General features: G+C 36.2%; 1 protein-coding gene across 4 annotated transcripts in view; it reads right to left on the bottom strand.

Annotated features, from left to right (window-relative positions):
* LOC145668422 (metaxin-2-like) overlaps nt 1-16,911 on the bottom strand; it is an 89,651-nt gene that overhangs the window by 53,092 nt on the left and 19,648 nt on the right. For all 4 annotated transcript variants that reach the window (XM_081736237.1, XM_081736238.1, XM_081736239.1 and 1 more), the window contains exon 3: nt 15,225-15,301. In XM_081736237.1, coding sequence (XP_081592363.1) covers nt 15,225-15,301 — 77 coding nt within the window. The remainder of the gene's footprint in view (nt 1-15,224; nt 15,302-16,911) is intronic.

Raw genomic sequence — 16,911 nt, 5'->3', positions numbered from 1 at the left:
ACCAGATATGGATAACGATTTCCCAAACAAATAGTCGTAGTAGGGTTATATGTAAAGAATACATGCATGAATTAAAAACTGAAGAGATAGCACAGAAACTTTACAGCACGGCATCAAGTGAGGAAAGTGTTTCTTTCGTGGATTACATATTGTAACAACACACTTTCAAGCCAACAGAAATTACATCTGCATAAATAAAATACATATAACAATGGAAAGCAGAACGAAACATTAGGATCCAAAATATATAAATAATCCTCAATAACCATAACTGCAACGGATATCACACAAATCAAAAAAGACACCACTTTCAGTATACATTTTTAAAAATATATTTCGTTTCCCAAAAAGTTTGCAATTTAAATGAGAAATGATTGAAACTAATGAAATTTTCCTACATTATATGCTTTGAAGCTGCGAATTCAAGGAATTGAAAATACGTAACAACAGACGACTGGGCCAGAAATCGAAACTGGCTTATCATACCGGTGTGTTAACTACAACGCTACTCAGTGTATCTTAAACAAATAGCACACTTTGGCGGAAAGGTGTGGTTCGTGTGAGGATGTTATCCAGAAAAATGAATATTTTCTACGGTGCAGTGCGAGTTGTGGAGGAAAATTCCACATTGAATGTAGAAACATTACAATTTCTAAATTTATAAACATGAACAGTGCGACGAAACGAAGGTGGAAGTGTGGAAATTGTATGCTTAATATCGAAGACATACAAAAGGGGAAGTCAGTGACAAGAGAGTCGACTGAGGTCAACAACCAGAGAGGGATGGAGGAAGCGAAACAGCCCCAAGCCACGACCATTGCAAGAAATGGCCGTGCCCAAGCATCAACTCAACCACCAAGTGAAAGTGAGCTAAAAGCGGGGAAGCAAGAGGGAAAAAAACTTGAAGACATCATAAATGATCCTATAGACAACCTTGGTGATAGTTCTCCCGTATCTGAACTTCTGTCAGCTGTGCGGGCATTAAAAGAAAGTGTAGTGTTTATGAGCCGGAAGTATTATAAAATATACGAAAAACTTTTGGCATTAGAAAATCTAAACTCTGAAATTGCTAAGGAAAATACAAAATTAAAATCTGAAATTGTGAACTTACAATCAGAGTTAGACAAGGCAGAACAATACAATCGACGGGAAAACCTGGAAATAAAAAATGTCCCTTTTAATAAAGGTGCAAATGCCGAAGCAGTTGTAACGGCAATTGCATCTGCTATCGGGGTTGAAGTAGACATTGAATACGACACTCATGCAGTGCATTGGATACCAGTTCCTTCCAAACCCACACAAAAAAAATATAGTAGTGCGATTCTCAACAGGCGGAAGCGAGACCAGTTCATGAGGGCAGTAAAAAACAAAAACAAAACTAATGAAAAACTCACGACTCGTTCCATTGGTTTTCAGAATACTGTGCCAATTTATGTGAATGACCATTTGACACCAGCAAGGAAAAGACTACTGGGTATGGCTATGGCAAAAAAGAAACAAGCAAGGTGGCAATTTGTGTGGACTGATTCAAATGGAACGATATATGCGCGAAAATCTCCGCAAGACAGAGCAATTATAATTGAAAAATGCAGTGATGTGGAAAAAATATCCTAAGTGCATCTTTCGTGTTTGTATTTAGATTCAGACACGTGTGTTTAGTATCAGAAAGTGTATTAGTAAACTTGTAGAAGTAGTGTAGTTGCTAATTGTTGTATTGCTAGTAGTATTAACAGTAGGAAAATAGTAGTATCGTAGTAGTAGAAATATTGTATAGAATAACTATAATCCTTGTATGATAGACTGTAACATTGAAGATCCAATATTAGACCACGTTCATCCGTTTTTAACCTGTAAGAGTGTAGAACCAAATGAGCTCGACATCCCACATAACGATCAACTTTCACTATTACATCTAAATATACAAAACTTAAATAGTAAATACAATGAATTTCAAACATTCTTAAGTCAAATAAAAACTGAGTTCAGTGTCATTGCTTTAAGTGAAACTCATCTTAAACATGAAGAAGAAATAAATTATGTAACTTTGCCTAATTATAATTATGTAAACAAATTAGGAAATTATAATTGCAACAACATCTGAAAAGGACATGGAGGAGTAGGCCTGTACATTAGAACGTCATTAAATTATTTTATTCGCGAAGACTTAAACGAAATCAATAACGTTAACTTATGTGAAATGTTATGGGTTGAAATAACCAATCCCAATTTCAAAAAGAGCATTGTCATAGGAGTTATCTATAGGTCACCTGATAAAAATTATGAGGAATTCAAAAATTGTTTAAATTTAATACTAACTAAAATTAATAGCGAAAATAAATATTGCGTATCTGCAGGGGACATTAACATTCATTTGAATGATGAGCACGAAAGCGTAGAGTACATACATATGTTAAACAGCAATAGTAACAAAATGTGTATAACGGTTCCCACCCGTATTCAAGGAAATACACGTAGTATAATAGATCACATTGGGACGAATATGATAAATAGTAAAATAGTATCAGGGGCAATAACAACATCCCTTAGTGATCACTTTCCTGTTTACATGTCAACATCACTGACATTAGGAAATTTAAACAAAAGAGTACGGGAAGTTACTACTCGGGATTACAAGAAAATAAAGCAGAAGATAAAAGAAACAAAATGGTCCGAAATTGGAGTGTACACTACAGCATGCCCATCAAAAGCCTTACAAATTCTTCAAACAACAATAGAGAAGTGTATAGAAGAATGCACTGTAACGAAAAGGTGTAATAATAAATACAACATACAAATCCAACCGTGGATGACGATGGCTATACTTAACTCAATTAAAAGAAAGGATACTCTTTGGAAAATAAGTACTCAAAATCCATTCAATTTAGGGCTTCGCGAAAGATACAAGCAATATCGCAATACTTTAAAGAAAGTTATCGAGAATGCCAAAAAGACCTATTATATGAATAATCTGATAGAAGCAGGGAATAATATCAAGAAAAAATGGGAGATAATCAAATCGGCAATAAATATTCAAACAAAGGGAAAACATGCGGAAATAAATATCATTAATGAACGTGGAACCCTTATTAATGACCCGATAAAAGTAGCAAATGAGTTCAACAGTTTTTTCGTAGGAGTTGGGACGGACTTGGCGGCCAGTATAAAATCATTATCGGGAGACCTTTCTCACCATATATCTCGAAATGTTGAGGCAAGTCTATTTCTCAGGCCTGTTAGTGAAATTGAAATATTTAGCATAATTAGGGCTTTACCTAACAAATCAAGTACAGGACATGACAATATAAACACAAAAATTATCAAAGATTCTATGAAGGAAATAGCACCCATTCTTGAACATACAATTAATAGAACTTTAGAAACAGGAATATTCCCTGATAGATTGAAAATCGCGAAAGTAATACCAGTGTACAAAGGCGGTAAGAAAACATGTAAAACTAATTACAGACCAATTTCGATACTTCCTATTTTGAGCAAGATATATGAGAAAGTAACCTATTCCAGATTAATAGAGTTCATAACAAAACATAAAATAATAACTCAAGAACAACATGGGTTTCAGAAAAATAAGTCTACACAACTTGCCATTAATATCTTTCAAACTACATCTCAGATGCTCTTGACGAGAGTAGTTATGTTATAGGTGTGTTTATTGATCTTAAAAAGGCGTTCGATACTGTAAATCACAAAATATTACTGCAGAAACTACAATGTTATGGAATACGGGGAGTCGCTTTCAATCTTATGAACAGTTATCTAAAGAATCGGTTGCAATACACTAGTGTGAATGGACACACATCAACCACAGCACTTGTAAACTGTGGAATTCCTCAAGGTTCCATATTAGGGTCATTACTGTTCCTTTTATATATTAACGACTTGCCATGTGTATTGAAAAATTCGCAGTGCTGTTTGTTTGCGGACGATACAATTATATTCATGAAAGGATCAGAGCTTAAAACAATACAGAAATCGATTAATTTTGAGTTAGACAGATTATCACAGTGGTTTCGAATTAATAAATTAACTTTAAATGTTGACAAAACTAAGTGCATATTTTTTAGAAACAGACATAAAATGCAAAACATAAATAACTATCCTATTACAATAAGCTCTGATTAAGTAACAGTTGTTGAAAACATAAAATACCTAGGTGTTTGGTTTGATGAACACTTCACATGGGAGAAACATTGTTCTGAAATCAGGAAAAAAGTTTCGGTACACACGGGGTTATTGTTTAAAATATCAAAAATGTTTCCGGAATCTATCAGAAGAATATATTACTATGCATTCATACACCCATACCTTTCATACGGAATCGAAGCCTGGTATGGAAACTTAAGTGCTGAGCTTAAATATAAGCTCCTTGTTCTTCAGAAGAGAGTAATAAGAATAATAAAAAATGAACATTTTCTTGCACATACAGAACCGTTATTCCATGACCTGAACATACTAAAATTAGATAAACTTTATCTTTACAGAATAAATTGTCTAATGTACAGAATCCTCAAGAAAGATGCAATTATATTTTCAACACAATTTGTTGAAATAAAACACTCAGTTAGTACACGTGCAAAGACAAACAAAGAACTTGAAAAACCAAAACCACGATTAAATTATGGCATCAAAAGCATCAGGTACCAATGTATTAAGGCCTGGAATGCCCTTCCCCTAGGTATCAGAGAACTACAAGCTTTTAGCAAATTTATAAAACAGCTGAACGAGTACTTAAAAAATTGAGACAATACCATGTTAATGTGTCATTATTATTGTTATTTTACTATGAACTAATTAAGTATTTATAACCTCATGTAACTTTGTGTTATCTACATTACCCGCCATCCTATAATATGTAAATAAGCTCTGAAAGGGAGAACCACAAACAGCAGAAGCTCGGCCTCTCCCTGAATCGCTATAAAGATTGTTAAGTAACTGTTTTGTACTCATTTTTGTACTCACTCTCGAGATTGGTGCTCATTTAAACCTGCAATACAACTCCTGTTGTATATGGACAACTCAGTGACTATATTAACACCTAGGATTGAATTCACGAAAACTGGTAAGAACAACCGGTGTCAGAAACATCGACTGCGCTAGAAGTCGTACACGAGTCTTCTAGTTGTCGTTCTAGTGTGTTAGATATTACGCTACCCAGTTTGCTCATAGGTTGTCCACACACACTTTTACATCTGAGGTACTTGCTCTGCCATTCAGATCACAAGAACGGTACAACAACTTCTAATACAACTTTAACAAACTCCTTAGTACTCAAATTAGAAGGTGAGTATATAACTAAAACTGTCAGCAAGTTTACAAGGTAGGAGATAGAAGTTTTAAAACACAAACCATTATTTAATGTAACCAGTAATACATTAGTAAAATCAGACGAATTATTGACGATAAAAATAAAAGAACATTGAACGGGAATGCATTTTCACGCCTTATAACACGATCTAACTAAAGTAAACAAGATTGACATTCTAGTCTGGCCAACAATATCACGAAAGAACCACTGTACTATTTTTTTAATATACTTAGTCAAATATTTAAACTATGAAACTATTCAATTATGGAGAGATTGCAACGTGCTAATTAATCAAGGAAAACTAATTAATCAGAGAATCTAAATATAATCTCAGCTTGGATAACAAAAAATTGACCATATATGACGTGTATAATTTAATCCTCTTAACTTTCACTCGAGCTTTGTTAAAAAAAATAAAAAAAAAAAAAAAATAATAATAATAAATAAATAAAATTCCCAAAATTGAAGCGGATGAAACAGTCTCATTTAAAGTACTGTCTGAAGAACAACTTTTTTTTTTTTTTTTTTTTTTTTTTTTTAATAAATTTTTAACCCTGCCCGCTTAGTCATAAGAAAATACATCTCTTTTTGGCAATACAATAATGAATAATTTTAACTAATATCTTATATTTTTCAGAATTATAATACACGTAATACAGTAGACTCGTGGACGAAAAAATATTTATATTTATATAAGGATGTACCCAATTAGTATATCTATATAACAGTACAAACTTCCTCAATCCTCCAATTATAGGCAATCAAATAAGTTTCACACCAAAGTGTTCTGAAAAGAATCAGCACACAATTTATTTCATAGATAGAATTCGGCACTCTTTAATAGAACAGAAGCCAATATTTGCAAGAATATCTTCAGCAGAGCCTTAATTTTGGGAATTTTATGTTCAAATGACAATAAACAAGATACTCACTTCTGTATCGCCTTCAAAATTTATTTTCCGAAGCCGCTCCATACATCGATCCAATTTCTCTCTCTCTTTCACTCACACTCAAAAAGTCTTTAAGGAAAAGTTCTGAATTTAAAGGTAATTCGTAACAAGCCTGCCAGTAATTATTCTCATAATTTACTTCAGAACACAGCACTGATTCTTAAAACACTTGTAATTACTTTTTTTCTTTTTACATTCGTAGTAACTTTCATAATGTAAACGTACATAAAAAGTACGCTCATTCATAGAAGAGTAAAGCTAACTTGTTAAATTTCTTCTTATGAGTGTATCACTCGTTCTCATAAAGGAGGACATTGGGAGTCAACTGAAAATTATATCTAATGTAGGTCGGAAAAACAGATATACAAGGGGCATTCTAGACAGATTAAGAAAACAAGCACTTCATATTTACAACTCATCTCACAATAAAACTAACAACTGTTTGATTTGTTTTACGCTATGACCTAAATTGTCATTTAATCTGGATAAGGTTACCAAGATATATAGTTTTCATGTTAGCTACAAATACTGGAAATTACTTTACAGATTTTAAAAACTGTTTTGTCAATTACTTAATCAACGCTGGAGTTTATTAGGCTATTTGTCAGTGCGATATTACACATAATAGTATAACTAAGAGAAACATCTGAACAAAAATCAAGAAGCAATTATAGATGCGAAAAATCAGAATTGTGCAATTTTCGGGCTTACCACAATACAGGAATTTCGAATTATAAAATTAATGAAGTCAAAATTATCCATAAAACTGTTTTGCATGTTGAAAGTAATGTTATCTATATTAGAAATAAAAATCGAACGTTGAACTTGGTTCAGAGCAACCTGGACAAAGATTGGGATTTTGCTATTAATAGTTTTTATTTAAAAATGTGTTTTACAGATATTAATTTCATTCAGTTGTAGATTACAGTACTGATCCTCACCGTTCTCTGCACAGAATAATCATACAAGAGCATAATCAACGAACTTAAAAAGTTCGTTACTGAATTTTCTATGTCTGTGTGTCTGTCTGTCTGTTATTTGCGATTTTTTCAATTTTGAACCCTGCATTCGATAGAGCATCAAAAACTATCAGAGAAAGTGATTAAATTTTTCGCGTCACTCTTACCGTTCCCGAGATATTGGCCAAAAAATGATTTAAAGAGAGATATCTCGGGAACCGTACGTCGTAGAGACATCATATTGGTGTTAATCAATATCTAAAAGGATGGTAAATATTTTGGTACCAAATAGTAACCGGTGGCCACTGGTTTGGCCAGTGACCACCAATTAATATCGGTACCAAAATGTTTACCATCCTCTTAGGTATTGACTAACATCAATCTCATCTCTCTATGACTTACTGTTCCCGTGATATTGGTCAAAATGGCCAATTTCTAGATTTTTAAGCAGTCATAGCTCGGGAACCATAAGTTGTAGAGGGATGATATTCATGTTGATCAATACCTACGAGGATGATAAATATTTTATTACCAAATAGTAACCGGTGTCCACTGTCAAACTGGCCACTGGTTTGACCAATGGGCAGTGGCCGCCAATTATTATTGATATCAAAATATTTACCATTGTCTTAGGTATTGATTAACACCAATATCGTCTCTCTATGATTTACCGTTCCCGTGATATTGGCCAAAAAAGGCCTATTTCTAGATATTTAAGGAGCCATAGCTCAGAAACCATAAGTTGTAGAGAGATGATATTGATGTTGATCAATACCTAAGAGAATAATAAATATTTTGCTACCAAATAGTAACCACTGGTGAACTTTGGCCAGTTGGATAGTGACCATTAATTAATATCGGTACGAACATTGTATTAGGGATTGATTAACACCAATATCATCTCTCTATGACTTACCGTTCCCGTGATATTGGCCAATTTCGGGAGATTTAAGGAGCCAAATCTCGAAAACCGTAAGTTACACAGAGATCATATTGGTGTTGATCAATATCTAAGAGGATGGTGAACATTTTAGTACCAAATAGTAACCGGTGGCCACTGATTAACTGTCTACTGGCCAACTGGCCACAGTACCTCAGATATTGGCTAATAAAGTTCGAATTACTAGATATTTATGTAGCCATATTTCGAGAACTGTAAGTCATAGAGATATGATATTTTGCTAATTTTTGCGAGAAAGAGAAGAAGGTGCGGATAAAAAGATTTACTTTTAATCTAGGAACAATGACAGTTATCTTTCCCGCTCCATATCTCCATTCTTTTTAAGCTCGTTCTGGCACTGCTCTTGGAGCATTCTTAACTGGTTGTATTTGGATACGATCTGGGAAGTATCCACACTACTCAATCTCAAATATACTTAGTTTATACTAGTAAGTTTCTGTGATTGTACAAATATGAAAAGGTCCAATTTTGTGGAAATATTTACTTTTGCGAGTTTAAAGAACCAATGCCGTGTTCTGAAGTGCTTTACAAGATTAATTGCTGGTCAGTCTGATGTGAATTAATTTGAATTCAGAGCTTTTCGTTAAAATGGATTAATTAATTATTTTATTTATTATATTTTCCACGTTACATGAATTCATTGACACTTATTTCCTTTTTAAAAAAATATTTGATGAAGGGAGACGCTTGAAGAAATACATTTTGAGCACTCCACACAGATACATAGTTTATTTAGTAAAATATGTGCTAGATGCACACTCGTTATTCCCAATTTTTGAGTAGTTACTCGCACTGGGATCAATAAAAAGAGAAATGAGCACTACTCGTCTCGACTGACCTCGAAGAAGCCCTGCCTCTTTGAGTAACCACACCTCTATTCTCGAGCTGAGTAACTACTCCACGTTTGATATCAATAAAAATCAGAGATTCCCCTCTGATGCAAGTAACTTCTCCAAATTTGTAGAGCAAGCTCAGTAGGTGACTCCGTACGAAATATGGCAGAATATATGATTGTTTTGCAGCGTAGAAGAGCTTATAAGCTGCATAGAAATGTTGCAAATGGCGATTACAAAAACATTATAGGTTCATGAAAGAAAATATAGAGTGGTTATCACAACATTTTTTTTGGGGGGGGGGTGGGGGATCAACCGAAAGTCGGGATGGAGAACTACGTAATGAAGAAAAGATGCGGGTTTCCTTGCGTTACGTGAGTGATCCGGAATTCCAGGTCGGAGTGTCAGATGATTCTGGTGTGGCTCAAAGTACTGTGACTATGACTATTACAAGTGTAATGAATGCGAAATCTGAAAACTGGATTGTTTCCGACAAGTGTGCGTAATATGCAGGCAGCAAAAGCAGAGTGGCAAGAACAATATACATTTCCGGATGCTATCAGAGCACTGGACTATGCATACGTGGCAGTGAAGAAACCTAGTATTTTGGAGACGAATACGTTAATAGGAAGAGCTCCTTCGTGTCTAAGCGGTTAGCATAGGAGATCCGCGTTTGATTCCCGGCGGGAGCTGTGGTTTGGACTCCACGTTAATCAGTAGGTCCCGTCTCATATAGCCTCGCTACTGAAAGGGACGTTAAACTCAAAATCAACTCAACTCAACGTTGACAGGAAGGGGGTATAGCTATGAATGTATTTTGTTTATGTCAAGGCGAAAGGGGACACGTATGGTGTGGAAAACGCAATCAGATAGACGTGCTTTATGACGTGACTGGCTGTACTTTTTTTTAAAAGGAAACGAAGGGGTCAAGTGTCTGATTTCGTTCTTAAAGCCAAAAAATCTACAAAGACTTGGACAACACATGATATGCGCTTGTTGTGTTAATCTTGATAATGCTGGATTCGAATCAACATTCATCAGCTCCAGTTCCAATACGTTCGTTCCCATGGTTTCAGTATTACTTTCTTGTTTCCCGTTTTTTTCTTTTTTTTTTCTTCTTTCAAATTAGTTTTTTGTTTTATTCTCGCTCGAATATTAAAGATTCTTTTATGTCTGTGTTCTCTAATATGCATGTTTCTTTTCATCATGTCATATTCATGAAAGATATCTGCAGAGTCACTAATGTTGTGTTAAAATTTCATTTCCTGGAAATGTCTTGTAATTTGTTTGAAATTGAAGGAAATAAGCACATGCCTGTTCATGTCGTAGCGTTTCCCTTTCTTACAGTATCCGTTTTGATCAATATTTTAACTGGATATAACCTCTGATACAACCACTTTTTCAAAGCTTTCATAATGTTACACTTTTCTTTTCGATTTGAATGAAAATATTGGGTGATATCAATAAAAATAAGTAACTACTCCTGAGAAGTCCTACACGAGATTTGGAGTAACTACACCTAGAGTAATCTACTCCCTCGATTTCGTATCAGTAAAACAAGCCACTACTCAGGTCTAGACTGCTCCAGATTTATGAACATTTACTATTCTTTCCTTTGCGCGTAGTAGTGAGTCGTATCAATAAAAGGAGCGATTATTCAGTTCTCCCATCCGTCGCACGGTCATTTCGTTGTGGGTAACCTATGGTGCAGTATCCTAAACGCCATGAAAGGGTCAAGTAGCAACGACAGTTTCAATCGAAGTACATCTGTGGATATTATAAAAGTTTCCAGTGGTACTTTCAAAGTCACATTTACGAGAAAGTAAACGAAGAAAAACCGAAACTTTGAAGGCAATTACAGTGAAATGCAACGAAATATCAAATACATCTACGACTGAGACATAAATCCTAAAGAGAATCTATTAAACTGAAAAATATATTCACAACAAGAACTCCCTCGTGGCTATATGACTAGCGTGTGCGCCTTGAGCGCGGGAGATTCAGGTTCGATTCCCGGTCGGAACTCAGGTGTGGTTCGGATTCTACACTAAAGTGTAAATAACGTCTTAGATTTGTCGCAGAACGGAACACTAAACTCCATATTAACCAATAACCAATAATCACAACGATGCTTCAACATCATGTTTTTCGCATCACCTAAAACGTACAAAAGACAACGTAGATCAAACACAAGCTATCACGCAACAAGTCTCTATCGTCCACACAAATACCGATAAACAAGAGCTTTTTCATTAAGTGAATTAAAATTAACCTCCGAAATAGGCGCTATTGACAGAAGTTCGAACAACATTCGAGACATCTTCACCATCATCATCAACGATAAAAGAAATAGTCTAACCACTTAAAATGTTCACACTATGGTGCAACTCTCACTAGAAGCATTACGACAATTTTCAGTTATTATGGTAGGTACATAGTTGTAAGTAACGAAATTAGTGCCCATACAGCTTATCCTCATTAACTTCAGCTTTCCATACCTTTTGATAACACTGACAGTGAAGACAGCGAAAGTTTGACGACTGAAGGTTGTTCAATAAATTCATTACACTAGAAAACAGCAAGATGAGTGCCGTTTGAAGCTTATTTATGAAGTGAATAGATTTATTGAAACAAATCAAAACCAAATAAGATAGGGATGAAATAACACCACTAGCATGTTCACTTTTTTTCATTACTTCAAAATTCTCATACTTTGATTAAAACCAAGCAAAACTTTAATGAAGAAGTACTTCTCAGAAGAAAAGGACCTACTGAAAAGTTTGAAGGCATGTAAAAATAGAACCACACGTATTAGAAACAGAACCGACAGAACCCACTTCTACAACTAAAAGTACAGTTATCTGTAGAAGTCAGTATTTTCACAGGTAAATGTACTTTGAGTTGGTACTAACAAGTTAATGAGAAAAAACTGCATAATGTATTATCCTTATGGAAGAAACAATTGTTGGAAATAACAAGAGACTCTGAGACCATGAAGACAATAATCTTCACAGTTCTCTTGGCTGAACTGATATGGAATGGTCATTAATGTAGGATATGTTTTGTTTCTAACGAAATATAAGCGTTCAATAATGATTGGCACTCTCTCCTATAACTGGTGCCAAGTAGCAGTTTCAAATGTGTGTCGATGTATGCATTAAGATAGACTATAGTATTATCAAACCCCACTAAATGGTTTTGTTTCTTTCCGTAGGTAGCTCATTGTAGCAGCAGTTGTTCCAACTTGCCAGTACGCTGGTCAACAGCTAAAAGACAGCGTGGAAGCAGACACACATGGGCAACGGTGGACAGTGATTTCTCTGGAGGGAAGGAATGAATACTTCAGAGATCCACAACAGATTATTAGCCGTATGTGGGGACACAGCACCAAGTCGCAGATCCGTGTTTCGTTGGGTATCCGAATTCAAAGAAGGCAAAGACAGTGCTGTAAAAAACAAAGGCACTGTGCGTCCTGCAACTGCACGCAGACCAAGGAATGCCGCGCGAGTGAGTGATTTGGTAATGGAGCACAGGAGAATCACGTTTGATGAACTAGAGAAAGAAACAGGTCTATCACGGGGTTTCCTCCATACTATCATTCATGAGGATTTGAAGCTGCACAAGGTGTGTGCACAATGGGTACCTCATGACCTCACCGTTGCAGAGAAGCTAAAACGTGTGGAGATCTGCCAGCAGTTGATGCAACAGTACAGTGAAAATCCGACCGAGTTCTTTGAGAGTCTGTTCGTCGACGAAACTTGGTTCCTCCAAGACTCCAGAAAAGAAACGCTAGTCCATGGGAGGCATACTGGAAGCTCTCGTCCCAAGAAGGCACGGATGGGACTATTCGTGCGGAAACAAATGTCGACCGTTTTCTGGGATCAGGAAGGGATATTGCTGGTGGAATGGCTCTCCCTCCCAATACGTCCATCGACAGTGAAAGCTACTGCAGTTCACTGCATAGACTCCGCCGACGCATCCAACAACGCCAACAAGGAAAATGGGGCCGTGGCGTTCTTCTCCAACACGACAATGCACGGCCACATGTCAGTCGCCAGACAATTGCCACAGTGCATGAACTAGGGTTTAGTGTACTTCCGCATCCTCCATATTCGTCGGATCTCGCTCCTAGCGACTATGCTTTATTCGACACAATGAAAGAGGGCAATAGAGGTAAAAAGTTCAACATAAATGATGAACTCCACGCATTTGTCCGCCAGTGGCAGAGAGATACCTCCAAAGAGTGGTTTTCTACACAAATAAGGAAGCTTCCAGAACGGTGGCAAAGGTGAATAGACATTGCCGGGGAATACCTCTAAAATAAACTGTAATCGTTTTCTCAATAAATCGTTCCTGTGAAAAGAAAAAAAAAAAAATGTAGTGCCAATCATTTCTGAACGCCCCAAGCATAATTATGTAACTGCATTTATTCACGATGGTGCTTATTAAAGCAGCAAATGTTATCGGCTCGCAGTTATTCTGTACGAATCTTTAAATACATTTATGATTCCCTCATATCACAGTGTAATAACACATTCGTTAACCCAATCCCCTATGAAATTTAAGACAGTAAATTTCAGCGAGTTTGTTTCTGTAGATCCCAAAATCCCTTTAATTTTCTTGACCTTTCAATATACAGTGTGTTAATGATTGATTGATTGATCGATTGATTTTGAGTTTTACGTCCCGTTCAGCAGCGAGGCTATATGAGACGTGGACCTACTGATTAACGTGGAATCCGAACCACATGAGCTCCCGCCGGGAGTGTGTTAATGAACTATACTGACAAACTGCAAGAAGTGATTCCTCACATCAAAATAGGAAAAAAATTCATATGGATCTGTGGTGTCAAAAGTGTGTAGTTTCAGAGCTCGGTCCGCCTATCAGTATGTAAAAGCTACATTGCAACACACTTTGAACACGAGAAATTGTGGAATGATGGTCCATATCGAAGCGTAAAAGAAGTCAAGCTACGCCATACAAAAATGCATATTTCAACAATGTGCGATAGGTACACAAGGGATTTCCTACATGGCATAATTCCCAGACATGTTCCATACAAAATTTTAAAAATTCTCAGACATGCTCTGAATTAAAAGTGAATCCAAAGTAATCAAAACGTAAGACGGCAGCAGTGAATATGTAATGCATCAGCAAGAGGTCAGATGTATTAGAAACGGCAGTTCCACAATTTCTCGGGATGTGATGTATTTTTTACGCTATATTTCACGTATTTTACACGCACAAAGGTGAAACAATACATCAACGAGCGCGTTATTCGAACACGAGAATCATTGAATTGGCGCTTCCTAACATTTCTGACTACCCGTCGACGTATCACATGTTTACTATTGTCACGGCTTGCCTTTTGTCTACTTTGAACGCACCTTTAAGTCGGTGTATGTCTGAGAATTTTGTAGGAAGTATGTCTAGGAATTATGCTCTGTACGGTATCCCTTGCACACCCATTACACATTACTTTTTTGATGGTATAGATGTGACTTCCTTTACACTGATATGTACCGCCACTCTCTGATTTCTCGAGTTCAAAATAACGCGTGTTGCAATGTAGTTTTTCAGCGCTTTTGGATGGAAACTATGCACTTTTGACCACAGGTCCATATAAACTTCTTTCTTATTTTGATGTGAGGAATAACCTCTTACAGTTTGTCGGTATACTTCATTAAAACCTTGTATGTGTCTTAGTATTCTTCAACGCTGCCTGTGCATTTAAGCTTTCTATTAAAAGAAAAATTAAAAAGACCAGGTTGTTCTATTCGTTAGAATTCTGCTTTCTTACTTACAAGTGTTTTTTTTTCCCCCCCTCCAAAATACATGTGTCCAATTTAAAAAGAAAGAAACATATTATACCTTATGGAGATTCAAAAATGATCTACTGTTCATAACTAAAATAAACTTTTGTATCGACGGTGAAAAGGTATCATTTAACATTTTTTTTAGCATTGAATCACATTTAACAGCTGTAAAATAATTACGATTCCTCCTTAAATGCAAGTTTCCACTGACAGCTGATTCCGTTACATACAAATATCTCTTAATTTACCTTCAACACAGATATCGTCATCTTTAGCAATATGTCTTATCACTTTTGTTCTGATATTTGTAGATAGACAGACAGACGGACAGTGTCATTATGCATAGCACAGTTTGGAAGTCTAATAAATAAATAATACTTACCTTGTTGTTAACAAATGCAATAATAGGATCCAGTTCTGATATTACAAAAGCTCCACATTTAATGAATGGTACACGACCTGAAAATAGAGAAATAAAATATAAACCAGGAAATACAATGTGTAAAAACATGTGCAGTCACCACCAAAAGTCTCAGAATCAATTCATTTAAAATCAGTACCTAAGTATAGAAATTTTTGTAAGATATAGAACACACGCCTTCCGCTACACTCAAACAGAGATGGATAAAGGTGAGAACTCTAGGAAAATTCCCCCGAGAATAAATTTTGAAAATTTCAATAAGAAATGTAGAAGCAAAAAACTTACAGATTAAAATTCGCCTTCACATAAAAGCTAGTTCTCTCTCGAGTGAAAAATGTCTGAATTCACCATAGTAGTCAAATCTACTCATTCATTTCAAAGTCATTATGGGAAGGAAAGATACAGGGGTTATCAAATTTTGTTGACTATTGTACAAGTAATAACATATATATGAAAAAAAATATCACGTAGAAATAAAAATATCACTGTTGGTTCGATTAGTTCATACACACAAAATTCTGATCAGAAAGACACCCTAAAGAATAACTGTTAACCAATAAAGTAATAGTAATAATATATTTATACACTTAAGTGCCAAAAAGGGGGCCGCGGTGGCTCAGTGATAGCGTTCACCTCTGGTGCATGGGGTCCTGGGTTCAAACCCTGCTCCCGCCAAGTGAACTTTGTGGTGGACAAACACCGTTTGCGTGGGTTTCCTCGGGGTTCTCCCGTTTCCTTCCACTTTCTTCATTCCACTATCTCATTCATTTGTCATTATCACCGTCTCCTTTAGCCTAGCCGTCATAACCATGGGACGTAAAACTCAAATATTTCATTTCATTTTAAGTGCCAAAAGTCATGGGATACCTACCTAATAGCGTGTGGGACCTCCTCGAATATGGCGAAATGCAGTAACTGGATGTGGTAGAGACGCGACGAATTGCTAGTAGGATGTAGAGCTGTGCATCGTCGACTGCCTTCCACAATTCGGTGTTTGCAGCAGGTGGAGGCTCCTAGGCAGAAATGGCGCGTTCGATGATATTCCACATGTATTTGATAGGGTTCATAATTGGAGATTTAGGGGGACAAATCATACGTTGGAGATGGCCAGAATATTTCTTAAACCAGTCGTACACCTTTGCGGTCCGGTGACATGGTGTATTGCCATTCTGAAAAATTGCTGTTGCTAGGGTACACAAAGTTTATAAAGGGTTGGAAATGGTTACCTAGCAGCTGAACATAACGACGCTAGATCAATGTCAGGTTCAAGGGGACCAGAGAGCTTAAACCATGCAATATAAACACTCCACAAACCATTAAGGAGCTATCACCAGCTTGGAGAGTGTCAACTTGTAGTAAATGTTTGGTTCAAGAGGACCAGTCTTATGGTCCCCAAACCATTACGGAGCTATCACCAGCTTGGAGATTGCCAACTTGGATCAATGGTCTCATGGGGTTTGCGCCACACCAGGACCCTACTATTTGCATATATGAAGTGGAAACGAAACTCATCTGATAACGCTGCACGTTGACAATCATTTAAGGCTCAATTTGCGTGTTACGAGCCGAAGTGGGTCGCCGCTAATGATCAGTAGTTAATAGCGGCACTTTTGACAGTCTGCGGCTACGGTAATCCATGGAGATCAAA

This window comes from Thermobia domestica, chromosome 13 (genome assembly GCF_964235325.1).
Source record: "Thermobia domestica chromosome 13, izTheDome1.hap1.1, whole genome shotgun sequence".
Lineage (NCBI taxonomy): Eukaryota > Metazoa > Arthropoda > Insecta > Zygentoma > Lepismatidae > Thermobia > Thermobia domestica.
This window is presented reverse-complemented; position numbering and strand designations above follow the sequence as displayed.